The 25,009-nt window shown below is 49.2% G+C and overlaps 1 protein-coding gene across 1 annotated transcript; it reads left to right on the top strand.

Moving 5' to 3' along the window:
• Positions 1-904: 904 nt before the first annotated feature.
• On the top strand, positions 905-20,309 carry Spp2 (secreted phosphoprotein 2). Its single transcript, XM_071619420.1, has 10 exons — positions 905-968; positions 1,050-1,174; positions 7,576-7,698; positions 9,927-10,034; positions 15,442-15,496; positions 16,770-16,820; positions 17,208-17,222; positions 17,324-17,375; positions 18,760-18,852; positions 20,198-20,309. Exons 1-10 carry the CDS (start codon positions 905-907, stop codon positions 20,307-20,309), a joined length of 798 nt encoding a protein of 265 aa, XP_071475521.1.
• The last annotated feature ends 4,700 nt before the right edge of the window (positions 20,310-25,009 follow it).

Genomic DNA, 25,009 nt, shown 5'->3' with positions numbered 1-25,009 from the left:
GGCAGGTCTTTCTGGGCCACCACACAGCACAGCTTCTTGTGTGTTCATTTATGAATGAGAACGCAGCAGCCTACCTGTAACACACTGCGTTTCCCATGAAGTACTTTCCCATTTTAGTGATTCACAAACCACCGTGGCATCTCATGGCGCATGAGAATCGTCAGTGTTAATACCTTATCAACCAGGCAACAGGCAAAAATGCCCGACAGCAGAGAAGGTTGCCCAACAGCACGGTGTGTAGAGGCTTCCCTTCACTTTGCTTAGCATATTTAGGACCCTATAAGATGCTCCTTATATTCATAATTAAAAAAAAATACTCAGAGTACCCATATCATTTCATACACATCTCAAGCACCATGAGAGGGAATGACACTTTAACACTTTAAAATGACACTTTAAAATTAGATGGTCACACTTTAAAATTAACCTGTTTTGCTGGGTGCGGTGGTGCACGCCTATAATCCTGGTGGCACGGGAGGCTGAGACAGGAGGATTGCAGGTTCAAAGCCAGCTCAGCAACACAGTGCCCCTGGGTCCAATCCCTAATACATCCCCCCAAATTAACCCAGAGAATGAAATTTTATTAATGATTTAAATTAATTAATTGATTGACTTTTAATGCACACATCGAGTCCTGAGCTGCTCCACGTCTTTGACTGTGGGCTAAAGTCCCCTGGTGAGGTCTCAACTTCAAAAGTGACCCCAAACTGGATCCTTTCCATAGGAAAAGTCAGCAGTAAACATTGACCCCAGGATCAATTGTTTCTGTTTAAGTTCCAGACGGTCCTGTGGGAGGGAGCAGTCGGGTCACATGTGACAAAGACAACAGCTCTCAGGAAGGGTTGTCACCCTGGAGCTGCAGAGGGAGAGTCTCCGGGCTCTGAATTAAAACCTTCTGCTCACGATGGCGCTGGCCATGAAGGTGCTGGTGATGCTGGCTCTGGGGATGGACCTCGGGCCTTGCTCAGGTAGGGAGCTCGACAGGCCACCTGCTCTTGGGGACACGCAGCCTTCCCCTCTCACGGTGGCCCGTGTGTTTGTGCGTCCAGGTTTCCCCGTGTACGACTATGATCCCTCCTCCCTGCGGGAAGCCCTCAGCGCCGCGGTGGCCAAAGTGAACGCTCAGTCCCTGAGCCCGTACCTGTTCCGCGCCTTCCGAAGCTCCGTAAAAAGAGTAAGTGCCCCTCGCCCGCCTCCTCGCTGTCCGTCCTGCCTTTGGCCAGTTGGCTGGTTGGACTCTGGTTTGTTTTCCTGGTTTAGGAAGGTCACCCCCTTCACACTGATTACTTGGGACAGGGAAAGGATCTCATTACAATTTGTCACAAGGCCCTGGAGTGGCTCTGGGGGCAGACCCTGCTGCGTCCTTCCCTCCGACCCTGCCCGGTCCTCGCTGCTCCTGGGTCCCCAGCGCTGCTCACTTATTAGCAGTGAGCCTCGTTTCCCCTTCAGCAGCTCTGCTCTGAATGCTTGCAGGAAAAAAAACCCAGCTTTGGAGCTGAAGAAATCCACCTTCCTTTGTCAATTGACAATGTCCTGTTTCTAACAGCCCGAGAACTTTAGTGAGAGAGGAGTTCTCACGGGTTTCCAATGACTGAGTCTGGAAAGGCAAGGAAAAACCCTAGATGCTCCTTCAGAGGAGACGAGAAGCCAGGCCTCGGGGGCCTCCCTCCTTCCTGTCCCCGGGCAGCTTCCCTGTCTGGCTGTCATCTTAATGGGGCTCTGGGGAGGCAGGGACAGAAAGGCCCTCAAGCTAATTTAGGGGGTTCTTTAAGGTTTCCTGTCACAGGTGACGTCTGCGCAGCCGGACTCGCATCAGCAAGAAGGGAGACGGGCGGCCTCCAGGCCTCAGCTGAGGCCTGAAGCCCTCGCTCTCCCGCTGCCTCTCGGTCCCCTGCTCTCCATTCTGGGGCCCTCCTCAGCTCACAGGAGGCCGTTCCCCCCACTCCACAGGGCACGCGGTTCGTGGATTCCTGGCCCCATCTTCAAATATAACAGCCATCTGGACCTCCTCCTTGGAAACTGCCTCAGTTTCTTTTTTTTTTCCAAATTAATCGATCTTCCCAGTTGGCTTTTCTAACTGGGTCGTAGGTCATGAAGAGTAGGGCTACGCTTTAGGTGGGTGCCTATCCCAGGCCTGGCTTTCATGGTCAGGCGGGGCTATGTACACCTGGAGGCTGTGCTGAGGCGGCCCTGCAAGGTAGGCGTGGTCAGCCTCTGAGACTAAGGCCCAGCTGCAGGAGGAGAGCTGGGTCAGACCCAGCCTCTTCCTAGTCCACTGCTGCTACGTTGGCCCCAAATGCCACATGGAATCCTCGTGTAGTGTTGTGGAATCCATGTCCCCTTCCAAGCTTGAAGATCAACATTTACATTTACTTGTGATTTAACTATTGCTCTCTACGGGACAAAGTTAGTGGTTAATTAAATGAGTCCGAGCACGAGGACACATACCAGGGGGACTGATGAGGAATATCTTGGAGATCTGGCCTGCGGAGATGAGCTAGTATGAAGTGCAGTCACCCAGGCACATTCCAACACATGCGCCATCTTGATGTGGCTACACAGACCTGAGCCCAGATACGTGCACCTGAAGATGCATTGTTAGATGACGTGTGTGGTCCCTGCAGGTACATAAGTAAGAGACACCTGTCTGCCACAGTACGCTGCTCTTCCACTGGGAAGTCTGCCTGTTCTTGCCTGCTCTCAGTCTTTAAGGATCACTCATAGTCATGGGTCAAGCTACATACACCACGTTCTATCTTGGAAAACTTATTTTTTCTCTCCCATTTTAAGAAAGAACCCTCTTCTTTGATCTCTCCTGGTGAGACTTGTCTCCTCTTGGAAGTGCCTCTCGTTTTGCTCTATGTTGTGTGTGTCAACCATGTCTTTCACAAACACCCTATAGATGACCCCAAATAGACCAATTCTCTGTCCCCATTGGGGGAGGGGCATGACTTTAGCAGTGACGTCTTCCTCGCTCCAACTCTGACATCAGATTCACCCAGACTATTCCCTAAGTGGACACAAGTGCAGAAGGGAAAGGTGGACACAGGCCCTGGGTTGGGGACATGGAATGAAGAGGACAGATTCTCCTGGGGAGGGAGGAGAGGCAGGTCCAGGGGCAGGGAGGGGCGGGTGCTGTGGAGAAGTCCAACAGGCAGCGCCCTCACGAATGCACGGGGCGTTTTGTTATAGCAACAGGCAATGGACTGAGCACAGACTGAGACCACTGCCTACCCGGGCCCACCCCAGCACCTCTCCAGTCTTGACTTCTTCCCTGCAGCCCGCTGTACACAGCAGCCGGACTGATGGGTGTGGCCAGGCTGGGGCAGCAGTCAGCGGCGAGGGTCTCCATGGAGACTGTCATGCCTGAGACTCACCTGAGTGATGAGAAGTTGAGGCCACAGGAAGACCTTTAGCGGGAGGTTTGGAGGGTGCTGGGCAGAGCCAGGGGGACAAAAGGCCCTGGAGAGACGGGAGCCCTGTGAGCCAGGGAGGGAAAGATGAGAAGGAAGCGAGGTCAGAGAGTGAACATGAGTTGGGAAATGAGGTCTGGGTTTTGAGGCGTTAGGGCCACAGGTGGCCACAGGGAGCTTTTAAGTGGAGAAGACATTTGCATTTGTAGATCTCACTCTTAGGCAGCAGGGGCTACTATACCAAAGTACCACGGACGGGGGGAAATATGAACAAAAGAAATTGGCCTCTCACGGTCCTGGAGCCCGGAAGTGCTAGATCAGAGCAGTGCCGGTTCTGGGAGGTCCATCTTGCAGGTTGCAGAAGGCCGGCTTCTCCTGGTGCAGAAAGAGAGCCAAGCTGCCTCTCTGGCCTCTTCTCGTAGAACACTCGCCGTTCCTGAGGGCTCCCCCCCAAGACCTTCTTACCTCAAACGCTCCCCCTCCAAAGGCCATCACAAGGGGCCAGGGTCTCCACATATAAATTGGGTGGGAGTGAAACATTGAGTCCACTGCCGTCTTGCTGGCTGCCATATGGGGTGGGGTGCAGGGGAAGAAGTGAAGACTGGGGAGACGTTAGGGTGGAACCTAGGTAGACGGGTGCCTTAGTCTGTGTCTCAGTTCATTTTCTGTTATTATAGCAAAATGTCTGAGTCTTAGTAATTTGTAAAGAAAATGGGTGTATTCAGCTCAAAATTCTGGAGGCTGAGAAGTCCGAAAATCTCCCCAGTGTTTGGTAAGGGCCTTCCTGCTGCGTTGTCACATTGGAGGCATCACATGGCCAGAGAGCAAACACGGAGATGGCACGTTTAAAACAAAGCCACTCCCAAAACACTACGTCAATTCGAAGGGACGAATCCACGCAGGAGGGTAGACCGCTGAGCACCCAGTCATCTCCCCAAGGGTCCCTGCTGCCAACACTGCTATATGGGGCACCAAGTTTCCAAACCATGAATTTTGGAGGACACATTCAAATTATAGCGGTCAGCTTCCTGTTTGACTGCAGCAGAATCCCTGAGACTGGGCAATTTACAAGAGAAGAAATGCATTTGGAGTCACATTTGGAGGTCACACTCAGGCAACAGCAGCGGTGATGGCAGCTCATCCGGGGATGGCATGGAGGAGGGGACAGGTGGGAGCGTCCGGGATACACTTAGACGCAAAGCCACAGGAAGCCCGTGAAGACCCTTAAAGTGTCTAGGCTCATTTTGGTCCATTTTTGCCTTTTATTTGCATTTTTTGTTTTCTAAATTATTCTCAGCCAGTTATTTCTGTTCATTACTCTTTGTCCATTAATAAGGGATTCACTTAATTCAGGATTCTCCAGAGAAACAGAACCAGGAAGGTTCAATGCTCTTGCTAGGGTTTAAACATGATCCCCAAAATTCATGTGTTACAAAAACGTCCTCAGGGGGCTGGAGGGTGTAGCTCAGTGGCAGAGCGTTTGCCTTGTGTGTGTGAGGCACTGGGTTTGATCCTCAGCACCACATTAAAAATAAAATAAAATAAAAGTATTGTGACTGTCTACAACTAAAATAAATAAATAATTAAAAGGGTGGATTTAAAAAAAAAGAGACCTCAGTGCTGCTGTTGGGACAGGGACCTTCACAAGGTGACAGGGTGGAGGGCTCTGTCCTCACGGAGGGATGGATGCCGTCATTATGGGACTGGCCAGCTGATGCAGGACTGGGCTCCTGATGAAAGGGTGACTTTGTCCCTTCCACCTCTCCTGTGGGTGCTCTTTTGCTGCGATGCCTCTGGCCACGTTATGATGCAGCAAGAAGGTCCTCACCAAGGGACACCCTTGATCTCGGACTTGGAAGCCTCCAAATCTGTGAGAAAGAAACCTCTATTCTTTGTAAATGACTCAGTTGTGGAGATTCTGTGATAATGGTATGAAATGAACTGGTGCTGAGATGGGGGCTGTTGCTGTATTAAATGCCTGACATTTTGGAAGCTGCTTTGGAGGTGGGGAACGGGCGGAGAATTTGGAGATGCAGTTAGAAAAGGCCGAGGTCTCCATGAGTGGAGGATTCGGGGCAATTCATGGGTGGCTGTCCTGCATGGAGAGCCTGGATCTCAGGTCACCCCAGGGGTTGTAACCAGAATGTTGGTAGACAGATGGACAGAGAAGGCCATTCTCACGAAGCCTCAGACAAATGACGATACTGAAGGTACTGGAAGTCAGAGGGAGGCCAAGCTGGTGATTTAGCTGCGAAGTGCTGGGCTGAATCATGACCCTTTCCTAGGACTGAGAGGGATGCAGAACGTAAGAGTGATGAGTGGGAATCTAAGAAGAAATGTCTCAGCAGCAAGGCATCCAAAACCCGGCACGGCTTCTTTTGTCCACTTGCGGTAGGAAGAAAAGACAGAGGTGACTTAGAGATGGAAATCTAGCTGGAAGCTGAACAGCTTGGTCCTGGAAAGAATAAAGAGGCTGCTCAGGAGAGAATCCCGAGGGGTGGCCAAGTAACCGTTGGATGAAGAGACCAACGTGGCAGCAAGCAGCCTGCGTCGGCTCTTCTACCTGAGCACCTTCCCAGGGGCTGCGGGACCTAAGCTGAGGGATCCCGGGGTCTCTCCAGCTCATGTGAATGCTTCTCCCCACGTTCGAGTTGCTCCAGCCTCGGGGTTGGCCCTGCCCTGCCCCAGGGAACTGGCTTTTCCTCCCATGATGGGCTCCTTCCCATCCCTCAAGTCCCGGCTTACCTTTTCCTTATTCTGGACTTTTCTTGCACTCTCTCTCTCACGTCGCTCTTCCTCCCCCAGCTCCGTTGCTGTGCGGCTGATCTCAGAGCGCTGCACCTCTCTGGAATGACCTGCTGGTTTCGTCCCAGGCATTCACTGGATGGCGCTCACTCTGGAAGCTAAGCTGCAGGGGGGGGGGGGCATTCTTGCTGGGCTGCCTCTGGTGCTGAGCACCCGGGCACATTCCGAGCCGCAGTGCTTCTGTGTCATGAGAACTTCTCAGATTTACCAGGAAGCTTGGAAGATTGCCTCAGGATCCTGTCAATGGTAGAAAGAAGTAGAAAATCGTGTGTGTGTTTTTTCATAATTGGGACCTCTCAAGCAGGAGCCAGGGTTGGACCACATTGTATACAGCAGAGATGCACTTGTTGCTTAATTACTTATTTTAGTAATTATTAAGAAATAATGGAGTGTCTCTTAGGAAAATGACACTTAAAAATCCATACGGTTGATTCACATCATTTGTGGTATTTTTGATAGCTCCACAGATCGCCATAAACACTGAATTTGCAGATCCTGAATCGTTGCCCCTGGGGGAGCACAGGGGTGAGTTCCTGCAAGACTCAGGTAGCATTTTAATCCCCCCATTAACAGGTTACCTTGATTTTGTGAGCTCCTGTTTGGAGCGGCTAGTTTAACATCCACTGCAGAAGCACTGACATTGAACCCACTGCCAAGAGAGCCAGGATGCCCACCAATGCGGAGCTCATCAAATGCATGTATCTTCCCCACGGGGCACATCCCTGTCTCTTACCCTTAGGAATCCTGAACGGCTTTCAGAACTAGGTTTGAGGGGCCAACATGATCCACAAAAATCACAAACAATGCAACAACAAAATGAAAAACCTGTGACACTGAAGAGACCACACAAAGCGCGTTTGCTTGCGGTATTAGCACTGGGAGAAGAGAGCAGAGCATCCCGGTCTGGGAACATGCACACTGGGACCCTTGGTTTTTGCTGCTCTGCATGGGTCCAGGAAGACTGCAAAAGCACAGCAAGAGTGAGTTTTGGAGTTATAAATAAAGTGCAGCTGGTGGGTGAATCCCAGCAGTGTGGTCCAGGAATATTGGGGATCATCTATCAGTGCAAATTTTCAGAAGCCACACTGTCTTGGAGAGGACACACCGTTTTTTGTTTTCTTAGTGGCAATAACATTTTATTGGTTTCGTGTTTGTCGGGAGTATCCTATGACTTTGGTGAATCACTTTTTCTCTCTGGTCATCAGGATGTGGGCGGGGCCTAGCTGATGCTAAGATCGTTCATAACTTTCATGGTGGGTGACTATAAGTGTTTTCTCACTGGGCAGAGAGCATCGTGTCTAGACCTGTGGTCTTCACAAACACATCTGTTGCAAACTGACACCTTGTTTTCATGAAGGTCAATGTTCTGGATGAGGACAACGTGATCATGGATTTAGAGTTCAACATTCGAGAAACTACGTGCCTGAGAGATTCCGGAGCAGATCCCTCTAGCTGTGCCTTCCAGAGGGGCCACTACATGGTAAGTGCCACCTGGCCCAGAAACCAGTGTAAAGAAGAGCCTCCTCCTTCTGTGATCTGGGGCTGATTTGTAGTCACAGAATGAGCCTGGCCACCCCTGCCTGGCACCTGGCTGTCCTGCTGTGTGGTCACAGAGTTGCCTGGAACAAGCGGTGTGTTCAGTGTTTGAGGATGTGAGCCCCTGAGCTGGGGAGTTAGTGGTCCTGAGTGATTTTGGAAAATTCTTTGGGCCTTGGTGCCTTCGTTTCCTTCTCTTTAAAATGGGGATGAGTTTTTATCATGTAAAGTGAACACAAAGAGGCCATCCCAGAAGTATGACCCAAGACGTGTTTCAAATTCTGCTACAAAACATGCAAACTGTGGCGTGTGCTCCTGGCACGTATTATGTCACCTCGTGTTAACCCTGGTGCACAGCGTCTCCCTACAAGGTCAAGCTTGTGAATCCAGGGACACGGTATGTGTCCCCTGTGATCAGAGCAGGTACGACAGGAATCCCCTCCAAACAGCGACACGTCAATTTAGAGGCTGCTTCCTGCACAGTTTGGGTTTAGACGCCCGACTCCTCCAGGTTGTGGTACTCACAGGGGACTGACTGTTTTATGGTTTATTTCATGAAACTTTCACTGTGACTGTGTGTTAGAAAGGACCCAAGCAAATTCTCCCAAGTATTCCTTTCTAACAAAATCTGTCTTCACCACGTGTGTGTGTGAGCGTGTGTGTATGTGTATGTGTGTGTGGGTGTGAGAGAGTGAGTGTATGTGAGTGTGTGTGAATGTGTGTGGGAGTGTATGTGAGAGTGTGTGTGAATGTGTGTGTGTGAGGGTGGGTGTATGTGAGTGTGTGTGTGTGAATGTGTGTTTGTGAATGTGTGGGGGGTGGGTGTATGTGAGTGTGTGTGAATGTGGGAATGTATGTGAGAGTGTGTGTGAATGTGTGTGTGTGTAAGGGTGGGTGTATGTGAGTGTGTGTGTGTGAATGTGTGTTTGTGGATGTGTGGGGGGGTGGGTGTATGTGAGTGTGTGTGAATGTGTGTTTGTGAGTGTGTGTGTGTGTGTGTGTGTGTGAGCGTGTGTGAATGTGTGTGGGAATGTATGTGAGAGTGTGTGTGAATGTGTGTGTGTGTGTGAGGGTGGGTGTATGTGAGTGTGTGTGTGTGAATGTGTGTTTGTGAATGTGTGGGGGGTGGGTGTATGTGAGTGTGTGTGAATGTGTGTGGGAGTGTATGTGAGAGTGTGTGTGAATGTGTGTGTGTGTGAGGGTGGGTGTATGTGAGTGTGTGTGTGTGAATGTGTGTTTGTGAATGTGTGGGGGGTGGGTGTATGTGAGTGTGTGTGAATGTGTGTGGGAGTGTATGTGAGAGTGTGTGTGAATGTGTGTGTGTGAGGGTGGGTGTATGTGAGTGTGTGTGTGTGAATGTGTGTTTGTGGATGTGTGGGGGGTGGGTGTATGTGAGTGTGTGTGAATGTGTGTTTGTGAGTGTGTGTGTGTGTGTGTGTGTGTGAGCGTGTGTGAATGTGTGTGGGAATGTATGTGAGAGTGTGTGTGAATGTGTGTGTGTGTGAGGGTGGGTGTATGTGAGTGTGTGTGTGTGAATGTGTGTTTGTGAATGTGTGGGGGGTGGGTGTATGTGAGTGTGTGTGAATGTGTGTGGGAGTGTATGTGAGAGTGTGTGTGAATGTGTGTGTGAGGGTGGGTGTATGTGAGTGTGTGTGTGTGAATGTGTGTTTGTGAATGTGTGGGGGGTGGGTGTATGTGAGTGTGTGTGAATGTGTGTGGGAGTGTATGTGAGAGTGTGTGTGAATGTGTGTGTGTGTGAGGGTGGGTGTATGTGAGTGTGTGTGTGTGAATGTGTGTTTGTGGATGTGTGGGGGGGTGGGTGTATGTGAGTGTGTGTGAATGTGTGTGGGAGTGTATGGTGTTTGTGTGTGTGTGCAGGTGAATGTGTGTGCGTGTATGATTGTTCAAATGGGGACGATGCCAGGCAGCCGCTCAGCGCTAGAGCCCAGAAGGCCTGAGTTCCCCTGAAATGTGCCACCTGTCAAACGCCGAGTCAGTGCAGTCTTTCATTGTTTCTCTTGGGCCTTGAGGAATTTTCGTTCTGGAGAATTGAAATGCCTCAGTGCCTCTCCTTCCTGCTCCCTTTGGGAAGGCCCCAGGTGTGCTGGGCGGGCAGCACCGAGGCCAGCCCTGGCAGGAGCCGCTGGTGTGACTCCTCGTCCTCTCTTCCAGCCGGTGGCTGCCTGCAGGAGCACAGTGCGGATGTCGGGCCTGCAGGCGCAGGAGGTGTGGGCTCACTGCCGCTGGCCCTCCACGTCCGAGTCTGACAGCAGTGAAGAGGTAGGCCCCTCCCCTGGTCTCCTTCCAGACAGGCCTCCGAGGGTCTGTGTGGCCTGTGACAGGCAGAGTGGCTTGACAGGGTGGCTGCGGTGTCACCAGGCCTGGGAGGGAGGAGCTCACCTGTGCAGCTAGATTGTTTCCGTGTCTCCTGCGTCTCCCAGACTCTGTCTTTATTCTCTCTCACTGTCCCTCCCTCTTGCTTTCCCCCCTCCTCCAGGGACTCCTCCACCTTGACATGTGGGGCCTGGTTTTAAAGTAAAGATCGGCAGCTCGTCAGTTTTAGACCTGGGAATGTAGTCGGGTGGGCTGTAGAGGGCCATTTTCTGCCCAGTGTTCACAGCTAGCTCCGCGGTCCAGGTCGGGACTCCTGACCTTCACGTCACCCTGGTCACCTGCAGCTTCTTGACCTGGTGAATCCCAGTGATCAAGTCCACTCTGTGGGCTGCTAAGAGGCACCGAAGAGCTGATGCCACACAATCTCAGCTCAGGGTCTGGAGTAGGGTAGATGGTCAGGGAGTGGCATTGGAAGTGACTTAAAATAACACTATAAAATTAATAACATAAAATTCTGTCTTGAAATTATATTACATGTTTATGTGTCTATTTATTTGTCAATAAATAAATACTAGACTGTACCTCTCCTGTGGGCAGGGAATGTTCGTTTTTATCAGCCTAGGACACTGTCTGATACCCAGTAGGTGCTCAGTAAATATTTGTTGAGTTAATGCAACTGGGGAGGAAGTGACCCAGAATCCAGTATGAAGAGGAGGCCACTTGACTCCAAACCAGGGTAAAGACATCACGTCTTTATAATATATAAATAATGTAACATCACGGTTACATTATTTGTTCATTCAAAATAGGGTAATATTCTTGATAGGTATTCAAAAATTCTTCCACTATTATACAACTGTATCCATCTAACATATTTCTCAGCACTTTCTATTTTTATTCAACTTTTGAAAATTTAATTCTGCAGTGCAAATTACATTAGAAGAGTGTAAAATCTCTCTAGTTCAGGAACTACACATAAAAGTTTATGTCCTCATGTTATTAACCTAGCCACACTGACTATTTTGCCTGGAAGTCCATTTTAGAATTAGGAAGCAATGAACCTCATATTGCATGGGAAGCTCTTCTTGGTGCAAAGGGGAAATAAAATTCAATTCATAAAATTGAGCATCACCTTATGGGCTGACTCCTGCATGCTGGCAGCCTCCAAGGGCCAATTCCCAGGTCATTTCTGAGCTGGCTTGTCCTGTCCCTTAAGGATCTTTTCTTGGTGTGGGGACAAGTGCCAAGTGGCTCCTGGTGTACACTGTTAAACTCATGTCAGTCTTCACAGTGTCACACACATGGCTCTGCTCACCCAGAAGCAACTAGGACCAAGCATGTCTCCCACAGTAGCTTACGTGGGGGAGGAGGCGGGGAGTGAAGCAGGCAGGTGCTGGTCCTGGTGGAGGTTTTACAGTGACCTGGGGAAGGCGTCCACCATATGGGGATTACTGACTACAGGCAAGCGTCTGGGACCATGTGGTGACAGGAAGGAAGACCATGCATGGTGGGCAGACAGGGCTACCGGAGGAACCATGTCCAAACCAAGAGCTAGTCTGTGGGTGGAAGCCAGAACAAAGGGGCAGGGTGAGCGGGGGGCTTCCCGGCACAAGAAATCATTGGGGGTACCCCAAAGTGCCCGGGAAGCTGATGAGTTAAAATGGACAGAAATCCATGAGGAATGGAATTAGCAAAATGTAGGGGGATGGGCACAGGTGGGGATGAAGAGGAACAGCCGCCAGTGGAGGGGACCTCAGGGTCCAGCCAGGTGGAGGAGGGGCTAGTGGTCATGTCCACCATTCCTGGCCTCCTCCTAATGAACAGGGGATGCCAAAGGATCAGATCAAGAATGGATTGGCACCAGGTGAGAGTAACTATGGAGTCCTGGGGGTGGGCACAGAGGGGAGAGGGAATGCTGGCAGAGGTTGGGCTCAGCAGTCAATGCAGGGAGAAATGGATTCTAGTTCATTCCATGGCCTTTAACACAAGTGAAGTTCCTTTAATAAGTGTCCACCTAGCTTAACCCCTCTTCCATCTTTGGTTGGGAAAGTCCATTCTGATTGTGCAATTCTCCACTCCATTCCAACTTTCTAGCCGTGCTGTGAGATCATTCTCTTCTCTTCCAATTCCAGGCTTTAAATTCTGATGTTAAACTATGTCAGCCTCTGAAACAAGATGAATTTGAAAATAAACTCTCGGTTTCTTGCTCTTAATATTAGAGGATCATAAAGAATCATAAGCAAATTAAAAAGAAAAGAATTTCCACACATTCAAGGAAGTAGTATAAAGGGAAACGAAGGAAATTGAGATTTAAAATAATACCTGAAAACCCTGAAATGGAGTTCTTTTAAAATTTTTATTTTAATTGACAAATAATAATCGCACATATTTATGGGGTGCAATGTGATGTTTTGATCTATGTATGTATTAAAGAAAGATTTCTTACACAAAACAGAGAAAAAAGTTAGGAAATAGCCGTCAGCCACTTTCAGTGAAAGTACCTGGTGATATTACAAACATGAAAGACCACCCACCAGGATGAATTCAGTCACAGAACAGCAAAAAAAATCACTGTTAAAGGTAAAAAATGGAAGAAATAAAACTCAATAAGAAGCCCCAGAATACGGAAAGTAAAGATCATTTGACAAACATGTGTAGAATACAGAAGAATTTCCAGAGTGGGGACTATAAAATCAGGAAAAAGGAAAGCCATGAAAAAGAGTCCCCAAGCCCCAAATGATGACTGATAAAGACTGAAACCAAGGGGAAACTGTCTGGTGAGAATACAATAAGAGAAACGGTCCTGAAAAGGAAAAGTCTGACCTTTCCCCTGGTTTTAAAAAGAATGGTAACCGGAAAGGAATTGAGAAAAGAAGCTTCTAAATTTGTAGACACTCTCCTCCTCTCCTTAACAAACAGGCTGTGAAATGAGGGTAGTTTCTGTCTTTTTTTTTTTTTTTTTTAGTGGAGTCTGTAGCGCAGGTGGGAGAGGAGCACCCACTCAGCCACACCCTGGTGGCTGCGCTGTGGGCCCTGCCAGGTGGGCGCTCCTTCTCCTCTCTGGCCTCCTGGAAGCCAGCCTGACCGTAGACACGCCTCTGACTTGGAAGGGGGGCGGGTGAGTTTGGCAGAGCTTCAGCCAAGAGACCCCCAACCATCCAGAAGAGAGGGGCCCCGAGGCAGAGTCACAGCAGCAGCCCTTGGCTCAGGGAAGGAGTGATTGATTTGCTGTTTTTCCATTTCAAAAGATAGAAATTCGAACACTAGTGCAAATCCAAGAAGACAGAAATAGGCTAAGCCAGGAAGGGATGATTCCCTGGATCCCATTCCCAGAAAGGGAGGGAGGAGTTGGCCTCACAACTGACTCACCTAGGTGCCGGCCCTCCTTCCCCTTTCCTTCCCCATCCCTCCTCCTCCTCCTCACAGAAGAGCTTTCTCCTTGAGTCCGGAGGCAAGCACACGGTGCCTCCAGGTTCCCCACCTGAGCATCTGTTATCTCAGGTTGGAGGACTCTCCTGGCCTCCCTCACACTGGCCTGGCGTGGGTCACGTGTCCCCTACTTTGTACACATAAATTTACTGTTTATTTATTGATTGAGTTTATTTCTGATGTGCAACGTGATGGTTCTTTTTTGGAAGGTGAGAATTGAACCCAGGGCCTTGCACAACCCGGGCAGGTGCTCCACGCCTGAGCCACATCTCCAGACCCTAATGTAGCCCTCAAATAACACCTTTCTCAAGAGGTGATTCCCATGCCACACTATTCATGTCTTTAATGTGCATAGTTTGGTGGTTTTCAGGAGATTCACAGGCTGTCGCACTGCCAGCACGGTCTAAATTCAGAACACTTCCATTTCTCTGAAAAGAGACTTCTGGACTGAGTCATTCTCTATTCCTCACTATCCCCCAGCCCTATCATCAGTCACTGATCTGATTTTTGTGGGTGAATCTTTCCATTCTGGCTGTTTTCTGTAGGTGGAAACATACATGACCCTTTGTGACTGACTGGTTTAACTTACCATGTTTTGAGGGTTCATACATGTTGTAGAATGTATGAACATGTTCATATGTAACCTTTACAAAGGGATAAAAGGTACTTTATTTCTTTTTATTGTTGAATAATTTCCCATTGTATGGATATGCTACACTTGATTTATTTGTTCATTGATTGATCAACATGTGGGTTGTTTCTACTTTTTAATTATTGTGTATAATGTTCTGAATAGTCAAGTCACATCTTTATGAGGGTATGTGACTTTAGCTCTACTGAGAATTGAACTGCTGGATCACATAGTAGCTCTTTAATTAACTTTTGAGGAACTGCCAAACTATTTCTGGTAGCAACTGCACCATTTTACATCCCTAAAAGTGGTCCATGAGGGTTCTAATTTCTACATATTCTTGCCAACACTTGTTATGGACTGTCTCTTACTTTAGCCATTCTGGTGGGTGTTAAGTAGAATCTCAATATGGTTTAATTTTCATTTTCCTAGTGACTAATGATCAGCCATTTGTATATCTTCTTTGGAGAAATGTCTATTCAAATCTTCTCCCCATGTTTTAATTGGGCTGTTTATCATTTTATTGTTAAGTTATTCACAAATATTTTATCTTACTTTGTGTGTCTTTTCACCTTCTTGATGATACTGTTTGTTAAGTCCATTGTTTCTCTTTTGTTGTCTGTGTGAGTCTTACATTTAAGTCTGATCTATTTTGACCTGTTTTTTGTATGTCATGTGAGGAGAGGGGTCCAATGACGTTGACTTTTTCTCGTTGTTTCCAGTTGTACCAGCATTAATGTTGAAAAGACCATTCTTCCTCCACCGAATTGTCCTGGCATGTGCCCCTGCCCAGGGCCACCCACCATGTGGGGCCAGGGCACTCCCCATGCTATGCAGGAAGGAGCAGGCAGCAGGCGGGCAGGAAGGTGGCTTCTTGACACCTGTGTGGACTTTCAGTGGTTTCATGAGAGCTACTTGTAGATGTTAACACCTTGTTCTACTGAAGAAATTGTGGGACTGTCACAGAGAGAAAACTCCAGAATCTGACTCATATTTAGTCTGTTTGCAAGTTGATAAAACGAAATTCCGTTTTTAGTCTGCAACGTTTGGAAGTATGTTCCAAGTCACTGACGGCTTTAGAGTCAGTGTAGACTTCACCCCGTTGCTCTTCCTTGCGTGCTTTCTGGAACAGGGGTTGGGCGTTGCATGGAATCACTTCATACAATATGCATTCTCATTGCATTAAAAAACATTATAGCTCAGAGTCCTCTGGATAATATTTAGGATTTTTTTTAACCATATATTTTCTTTTTCATGTGCCGACACCTACTGATATTGCTTACATTTCTTCAGATGATTTTTGGGGACCTGATGAGGTCTTATAGGTGGAGAAACAATGATCTACTTGGTAAGTTGAGAACTGTTCTTTTTTCCCCCTGAAACAATCGCATATCACCTTTCTTTGTGAGTCATTTGAAAGTAGAAACACCTAGGTACAGCCTTTGATCAATTGCACTAGCTGCAGAAAATAAGCATTTCTTTTCACTTTGCTCCTTTCTTGTCACTAAGTAGTAGTAGTAATAATAATAATAATAATAATAATAATAATAATAATAATAAAAAACAAATGCCAAATGTCTTCTTTGATATAAGGAGAGTAACTAAGAACAGAGTAGGGTCGAAGAGCATGAGAAGAAGATTAACATTAAACAGGGATGAGAGGTGGGAGGGAAAGGGAGAGAGAAGGGAAATTGCATGGAAATGGAAGGAGACCCTCAGAGTTATACAAAAGTACATACAAGAGGAAGTGAGGGGAAAGGGAAAAATAATACAAGGGGGACAAATGAATGTCAGTAGAGGGGGCAGAGAGAGAAGAGGGGAGGGGAGGGGAGGGGAGGGGGGATAGTAGAGGATAGGAAAGGCAGCAGAACACAACAGACACTAGTATGGCAATATGTAAATCAATGGATGTGTAACTGATGTGATTCTGCAATCTGTATATGGGGTAAAAATGGGAGCTCATAACCCACTTGAATCAAATTGTGAAATATGATATATCAAGAACTATGTAATGTTTTGAACAGCCAACAATAAAAAATTAAAAAAAAATATATAGAAGAATCACACACACACAAAAAAATAATAATACAATTATTCCTGTAGGTATTTCTCTATATTTTTTCATAGCTTTTCCATATCCAAGTCTATGTGGTGACCCCACATCTCTGCAAACAGATGAGGCCAAAGCTGATCGCCCCTCGTGAGGGTGCCGTCATTTGAACACCCTTGTTCCCCCTGGTGCACTCTCTGGGTTGCAGGGCCCCTGTGGGCACTGATGTGTAGCTGGGGGGATCAGGACTCACCCACATCTGACAGATGGGGGTTGACCTCTGTAGTCCCCACTGTGCAACTTGAGCTGACATCTCTGAGTCTCCTGGTTGGGGGAAGAAGGGTCTTCTCTTCTGGCCTCTAATTTGAAATGGGGTTGGCTAGTGTTCTGTGACTTAGGAGCCATCTTTATGTCTCTGATGCTTTTTCCTGTTGGTGCTAATGGTGCAAAATTCTTTGGTGACTGAAGCTTCTTTGTTTAAGAGGCATTTTTGTGATATCATTTACACAATACTAGAACATTCTGGAAGTGGGCAGAGGAGCCTCATCTTATGGCTCTTACTGTGTTACAGGTCTCATTCCTGAGGAACCCAGAAATGAGCAATATTATGATCCGTCGCCTGGTAAGTGGTTTATTTCCTTCTGTTCGACACCATCAGACTCTTTTCTGATCAACCCAGCCTGTGCTAAAGCCATTCCATAGGCGTCAGACACCAACATACAAAATATTTTAACTGAAAATGAAAAGAGTAGTGACGCAGGAGGCTGCTTGGCAAATCAGTGGAAAGGTAACATCGAGGCACCAGCTCATTTGAAAGTTATCAAGAATTGAAATGTTCCTGTGCCACCCCAGAGCAGTCTCTGAGCAGTCCACACTGATAATCTGTTCGCCAGACACAACCCACCTCCTCAAAAGTGGTGAAGCTAACTGGTCCCTTCCCATAGCACCTGCTTTCCCACTGAATCTTTGCAATAGCTCTGCAAACCAGCTATGCCCCCTGTTTGCACAGGTGAAGGCATGAGAGGTAACTCAGGGCATGGACTGGCAAATGCAGAAGCTTACCCTACAAATGGCTCACCCGCTTCCCCACCCCACGCGTGGCAGCTCTGTTAACACTTTTTGTAGGTGAACAGACTAAGGCGGTGCATCCTAACTTGCTCAAGGACACACCGCCAGAGTAGGACTTCCATCCAGGCTGCTCATGGCAAACAAGGCTTTGAACAGGTCTGTCTAAACCTGTGTCCTATTTATTTTCCAGAAGCCTGATGAAGTTCAGAGTCTCCTAAGTTCAGAGTCTCCCACTAAAGTGCTTAACACATGCTAATATTCTGATGAGCTCAGTGTCTGAAGATTAGGCTTATGATGATTTATTTGAGTGCTAGGACTTAAACCTGAAGCTTATTTTTGAAAAATGCCTGTCACTTTGGGAAAAGATGAAGTTACTTTAACTGTGACCACTGCTGAAAATGTTCTTTTAGCAGTCATTCGGGAATTATCTTCAGACTGTCTATTGCTGTGTGTCAAAATTTCCCCAAATTTAGCAGCTTAAAATAACAAACTCAATCTCCCAGCTTCTGGGGATCAAGAGCCCAGGGGCAACCTAGCTGGGGGGTTATGGCTTGGGGGTTACAACAAGGTTGAGACACGCTATCAACGGGGACTGTGATCTCAGCCGAAGCTTGACTGGGGGTGGGAGATCCACCTGCCAGTCATGCTCGAGCTTGTAGGAAGGTCTCAGTTCTCCACGGGCTTTGGCCTGAGAGCTACAGTTTCTCACCATACGGGCATTTCAGTGAGGCTGTGTGAATGTCCTGCAAAGATGGCGGCATTTCCCCAGGGACGATGGAGATAAGTATATAGAGAGGCCGGGGGTGGGGGGGGGGAACACGAGTATAAGCAAGGGAGGGAATGCTGAGAGGCGCGGTCTTCCATAACCTCACCTTGCCAGTGGCCAGTGATAGATCTTCACTACTCACGAAGACAACCCTGGCCCGGGGGAGGGTGCTGACAAGAAGCAAGACACCAGGAGGTGTTGGAGGAGGGACCCCTGTAGATGCCATTTGAAGATGAAAAATATTTTATGGATTAGATTAATGTGACCAATCCTGTTATATATCTCAGATGGGACCTCTACGCCAAATTCTAACCACTCTTGGGCCTTGGGAGCATCACGGATGCAGACTTTGAGCCATCTCAGAGGCAACTGTGAGCTGGACAATTCAATTCAGTTCAGTTCAACACATGTGTCTGACAGGACAGGGCAGATCCCACAGAGGACTGAAAGAGAAAGGTGACAGTCCCTGCCCTCGGGTGCTCACAGGGATGACTGAGACAGATCCCAGGAGGTGATGCAGGTCAAGGAGAATCACTCTGGGCTCCGCTCTATCCCCAGGCCACAGGGAGCCGGGGAACTTGATGAGGAAGACAGGTGACGGGGCCTCCGGGTCCTCTTGGCAGTGAGGTGGGGATGCTGGGCACGATCCTTGTCATTAATTTACAGTCACCTACTCTGTGTCATCATCACGTGACTGATGGGCCTGTGCTTTCTTTTCTATCTTTAGACCTGAGAAGGAGCTTTCCTCCTGGAAATGGAAGGAGCCCACGCTACCAGCACAGACCAAGAGCAAACACTGGCTTCGAGTAACGGCCCTGAGGTGAGGGGGACAGTGAAGTTTGCCTGTAGAAGCAGAGGGGACTCGGAGTGAACGCCTGAAGCTGGCCGCCTCCCGGCCCCTGCGGTGTGCGGCGCTCGCCACCTGCCCTTCCTCCTCCTTTTACCTCCTCTGGTTACTGCAGAGCAATGGTGTCCTGAGTCCCATGCACCCTCCCTCGCCTTCCAAGCTCCCCCACTCCAAGAGCAAACAGACAAGGAACAGAGAAGACAGCCCCCTCCTCTGACCTGTCTCACCCCCCACCTGCTGCCCTCCTCCCTGACCGCCCCAGGCTCCTCAGCACCATGTGGCCTGTGGCTGCCACCGCCCCAGTCTCCTCCCTTCTCTGCTTCTTTGCAACCCAGATTTTAATCCTTCAAATCTGAAATCTGATCAGGTTTCCCTTTCTCGATCTGTAATCAATACTGGCGACATTTGAATGAGCTCCTTACCCAGTGCTTCCCTGTTCTTTGGATTGTCATCTCTTCCTCTTGCTTGACTTTAACCGACACTGATGTGTTTTCAGACGTGTGTCTCTTACCTCACTCTGTACAGAAACCCAGGCCCGATGTCACCGAGGCCGATAGGTGCAGGTGCAGGGAATCTCCGTGGCCTCCTGAGACTCAGCTTCCTGCCAAGCTTCCTTTCTTGACTGATGGCCTCAGCAGCCACCTAAATTGGCTGAGAGCCTCACTGAGCTTCTTCATCCTGCGTCTCCTCCTCCCAGCATCCACAGGGTCCAGCACTGTCCATGTCACCCTGCGTTTTCTCTGCTGCTGGCCCTCACTTCTGCACACCACCCCTGAACCCCTGATTGCTTCTCGCCTGGGGTCCTGATCCCACGCCTTGTGTGCTGCCCCTGTCTTGAACACAGAGGAGACCCGGGCCCTTCTCCACCTACACTCTGATGCTAGCTTCTCTTGTGGAAGAAAGCAGAGGTGTGAGGAAGCCAGACGGGAGCCCAGCAGAGGACGGCCTCCACATTCCCCCGGAGCTGTGGGGAGCTGCAGACAGGGCCCTGCTGTGTCACACCAGAGTCTCACCGGGACCTAAGTTCCCAGTGTCTAGGGATCAGAGCCAACAGAGCTAGGTGCTTTTTAAAGATTTCCAAGTATTAAAGGGGCATCACGAATGGCACATTTGAAAGGAACCTCAAGATGCAATTACAGATGTTGATTCAGTGTGTAGTTATGCTTCCCAGCACTCTCTCTCTCTCTCTCTGAACACGTACTGGACAGTTTATATAACACTGCGTGCTTTCAGGCATGAGGTCCAGATGCCCTGGCATGGCCCTCAGTGGCCTGTAAACTCCAGCATTACTGAATCCCCGCACCTCCTGCTGCTGCAGTCCCCAGATCACCAGCTCTGCCCCTGTGTTCGGGCCTCGGCTCAGCTCCCACTTCATGATGCCACAAACCACCAAAGCCAAGAGGATGATGTCCTTCCTGGGGTTTCCATAGCCCTCATTGCAGGACATTGCAGTAGCTTGTCTCCTCTGCCCTTCAGGCTCTACCAGACTCCCCGAGAGCAGGGCTCGGGACCTTCCCCTGCCCTCATCCCTCAGGGCCCTGCACCCAGCCTGGGACACTCAGTACATCAGCGTCAGCAAATATTTTATAAGTGGATGTTGGCAAGCTTCACTTCGGGTTCTTGAGAGTTTTTTGAAAAAAAAAAAAAAAGTCTATGTCTTTGAGTCAAGCACAGCATAATTAATTTTTAACCACCAGAATTTAAAAGAAGTCAACTGACATTTTACAAAAATAGCAGGAATACTCACCAGCAAGGCCGTCTTAGATAAGGATGCAAGTGGTAGATTTTCTTTTTCATCTATGGCACATGCTAAAAATAAAAACCAGCTTCATACTGAGATCAAGAAACTATTCACTATGAAGAAAAAGTTTCATCATATTTCTTTTTTATAGATGCAAATTGCTGGGTTTTTTTTTTTTGCCTTGTGGAGCAAGGGGGGGGTAGGATTCTCAATGGACTGGCTGCGTGGTATATTAGTAACATGATTATGAGTTAGTAATGAAGGATATAATTATGCTGGTGGATATACACATACATGTATAGCAACATAAATGCACCATCCGATTTTGGCAAAGAAACATGTCTTTAGAGGTAACACAGACTGAAGACCAAATGTGGCAGTCCTGGCCTGGCCCTTGACCTTGGCTGGAGTCCCAGTTATGTCCCTGTACAGGAGGTCACGACTTTCTGCAGGGCAGGTGTCTACACTGCTCTGGGTCCCCTAGAATCCTAAAATGAGGCTAGTAAGGCCAGCACAGGGGATCCAGTGACGAGGCCAATCCAGAGGCAGGTGGAACCTGGGCCTGGTTCTGAGTCTCTCCTCCCACAGCCACCACCCAGCCGCTGACCCGTGACCTCTCAGGTTTCTTCAAATGTTTGTTACCATGCTTTGTTCATTTTTGTTTCCACTAGACCTTGAAACCCTTGAGGATGCATTACCTTGTTACCTTCATTAGTTATTTTAGTTTCAGAGCAAGTAGAAATACTACATGTCCACATAAAATTATTGACAGTAGCTGTGTCAGTGTCACGATGCTAAGAACAGAGTATCATAATTGGTCAGGGTGAGCGGAAGGAATGAAGGAACGCCTGACCGAAAACAAGATTGCTATTTTCAAATTGCCAGTAAAGTTTTTCCTCTGGGGAACTCTCTGGGGCCTGAGAAATGGCTCATTTATCATGAAATCCCCAGAGCCTGACCCAGTCCCTGGATTAAAACAGGAGCTGAGTGTTTCTGTAATTTAATAAACTATTCTAGTATTCTTTCAGGTAGCTAAAAATGATTTAATACATAAATAGATGGTGAAATGCAGTATTTAATAAAATAGTTCAGAAATTTTAAAATTTGAACTCAACAGTAGGAAATATGGAAAACCAGGCCCCAGCTCTCCTGTTGAAGGGATCTATTTGAGAGTGCTGCACTTTCTTGGGGTCTGTAGCTGGAACTGTTCTGATTTATCAGTAACGCTGTGGCCAGAGACCCTCAGTACCAGGTGGTGACATGTGGCTGGCACACCTTCCCCACCGGCTGTGGTGGGGACCAGCACAATGCCCAGGTGCTGCAAAGCAGCAGCTCTGTGAGGCCATGGTCAGAGTGCGTGGGGCACAGAATCAGCCCCGTTCATCCATTTACACAGTGAGTGCTCATCACATGCACGCCTGCGCCCAGTGCTGCGCCCTTGGGTGTACCAGGTCTGTGTGGGGTCCTCACACGCTGCCTGCTGTACACGCCGGGCAGCACTGCAGAGGAGGCTTATTTTGCCACCCCACGTTACAGATGAGGAAGCAGAGCACTTAGGCACCCTGCTCAGGTGCTGGGATGGGGATCCGGCTTCCCAGGCTGGTCTCCAAATCCGTTCTTCCTTCCTGTAATTATCTGCCTCCATGTTTAGAATGGCATACAAGGGCAGAACGTCAAGGACTGCTTGTTTAAGGGACATCTGTTTTGTGTTGGGTGGAACCAGATGTGTCTTTGCCAACTAGAAGGCAGAGCTGTGACGGGCAGAGTTGGCAACTTGCCTGCCCACCATCAGCCACATAGGGGGGCTGGCCCCTAAAGGCTGGGCCACCCGTGGCTTGATGAGTGATTTCAATATTCAGGGATCAGACTCATCAGTGAGCACGTCCTCCCATGATCTCACCTGGGAGCCCACCCACTGAAGGGAGCCAGGTGCCTCAAGAAGATGGGGAAGATCCAGCCCAGGATCCAGAGGCGGAAGCTGGACATGGGCCACTCCTCCTATGCTCTGCTCTGATAGTCGATGGCTGCACACTCCCACCAACCACTTCACCAGGTGCAGGCGATTCTCACCATCCACTGGAGTTACTGTCTACAGCTGTTGTGAACACTGAATTAGCAAACGCTGAGTTATTGCTCCTATGGGCAACATGGGTTTAGGTGCTGTTGAGCCTCTGGTCACCTGTTCCTCAGCAGTTGAGTATGTGACCTTGTATGTGTGTTTCTGCCTAGATGCCTCAGGTAGCGTATTTTCTTGACTCATTAACATTGAACTCATGGGCTGAAAGGAGGTTATCAACACGTGCGTTTCTCCATAAGGCACATTCTCCATAAGGCAACCTCCCTGCCTGGCAGCACTAGGCAGAACTACACTTGGGCCGTTTTAAACAGTAACAGCATCCACAAGGCCACAGACATGCCTAAACCAGCACTAAATAGACCAGGAAGAGGGCTCTGTTTATAGCATGAGGACTGGAACAAGAAAGCCCACTGCTGCCTTGGGTGACCTTAGCTGGGAACAGGTGGGTGGGACCACACTGTGTCCAAGGACGAAGGGAAAGCGGCATGAGCAGCTTCGGGAGACACAGTGAAGGCCAGTGAGTAGGAGCATTCCAAGGACAGAGTCCGGGAACTGTGGGCACTGCCCGGACAATGTCCCCCCCTGCATGAGCTTGTCCCTAGCGTTCCCTTAGTCTCTGTGTTCCCTTCTCATCCTGTCTTTTAAGAAAAGCTGTCCCCATTTGCTGCACCAGGCCCTCGTCACTCCTCTGCTACACACCAACCTCTCCCCGCGTGGTGACCTCCTCCTGGACGCCTCCCCCGCCTGCATCCCCCTTCCTCTGCTGAGCCTCCTGGCCCTGTGGGATGCTGGTGACCACTCCTTTCCTGACATCCTCTGGCCTCTGGGATTTTGTCCCCTCCACTAGCTCTCCTCTCTGGCCAAGCCTTCTTCCTGCTCTTCTCAGGTCCCTCACCTTCCTACTGTCCCCCAGTGGTGACAATCACCAAGGTCTGACCTTGCTCTTCTGCTCATTGACTTCTTATCCTGCCCCAGACACCCCCAGGTGACGCCCCTCACCTGGTGGCCTGGTTGCTCCACTGGAATCCCAGGCTACAGTGAACCACTGCTTGCTAGACACCCCCACCAGAATGTTCCTTATAAAGCTCAGAACGGGGTTTTCCCTTGGGAACACACCCCTCCTGTGTCCACTCATCCTCCAGGCACCCGGCCTGAAGCAGATCCATCTAGACCTCCTCCCTTCCTCCCGTGACCCAGTTCTTCTCGTCCTTCCTCTGACACGTTCCTGGCTCTGCCCTGTCTCTGCGTGGTCTGCTCAGCTCAGCCTGCTGGGCTTGGTGTCTCCCCACAGAGTCATCTTGTTCCCTCAAAGGCTCTGTCACGAGTTCTGACACAAGTCCTCGCCAGCTCGAGGGCCCTGCTCACCTGCAGGATGAAGTCTCAGCTCCTGGACGCTGTGGTGCCTGAGCACCTCCCTGAAGCCGCGTGGTCCCTGTCTGGGTCCCTGGCTCTGCCTCCGGTTTGCATGAAGAGTCTCGTCCAGCTCCTGGCCCAGCTGCTGGCCCTCAGTACTCCCGCCCCAGCTCACCCTAAGGGCAGCTTTCTTGTCTTTCCCTGTCCTTGGGATGACCTGCACGCGGGCCTCTCTGGAATTGCATCCACCACCCTGTGCTCTGACTGGGTCTTCTTCTCCACTAGCTCATGATGTATTTTTAGGTGTAGCTATGCCTTTTTGATCCTAGTAATGCCCAATAAACGCTTCGTGCTTGGGCGTTTACAGAATGGGTGAGAGGACGGACCAGCATTCCCTTCTGCAGCCCTGGGTCTGCAGATGCCCACAGCGCCAGCCAGCCGCTCCTTTATGGTTGGACCAGGGCCTTCCTTCCCAGACTCATGCCACAAGCACCTCCTTGAGACACGGGCCAGCAACTCGCTCCAGGTGTCTCTCTTTAGGAGAAGAGCTTCCTTTCTGGAGGGAAGTCTCTGTCCCCTGACTCCATTACCTCTTCTTCCCACAGTGTCTCTTGCTCCCTGTTGGTGGTCGGTCAAGGAGCTGGCTGCTTTGCACAGTGGCTCCCATCTCTCGGATCTGCTCCTGGGCGGTCCTGGGAGTCCTGGGTCCTGGGCACCCCGCACAGGAATGTGGCTGCTCACCATTTCTGTCTAACGCTCCCTTCCTCCTCTCTTCACAGCAAAACATGCACAGAGGGAAGAGAGGTTGCAGACAAGAAAGACGCTACAAATAGCATGACTTTCCTCCTGATCAGTGTGGTCTGTAATAAACACTTTCCTTTCCCCATGAGACTCTTTCTTTTATTGCTAGATATAAAAAATAATATTATAAACTATTAGACTTTTAGATGAACAACTAA

The sequence above is a fragment of the Marmota flaviventris genome, chromosome 11 (genome assembly GCF_047511675.1).
Source record: "Marmota flaviventris isolate mMarFla1 chromosome 11, mMarFla1.hap1, whole genome shotgun sequence".
Lineage (NCBI taxonomy): Eukaryota > Metazoa > Chordata > Mammalia > Rodentia > Sciuridae > Marmota > Marmota flaviventris.
The sequence above is the reverse complement of the archived record's forward strand: the minus strand, read 5'-3'. Positions and strand labels throughout refer to the sequence as shown.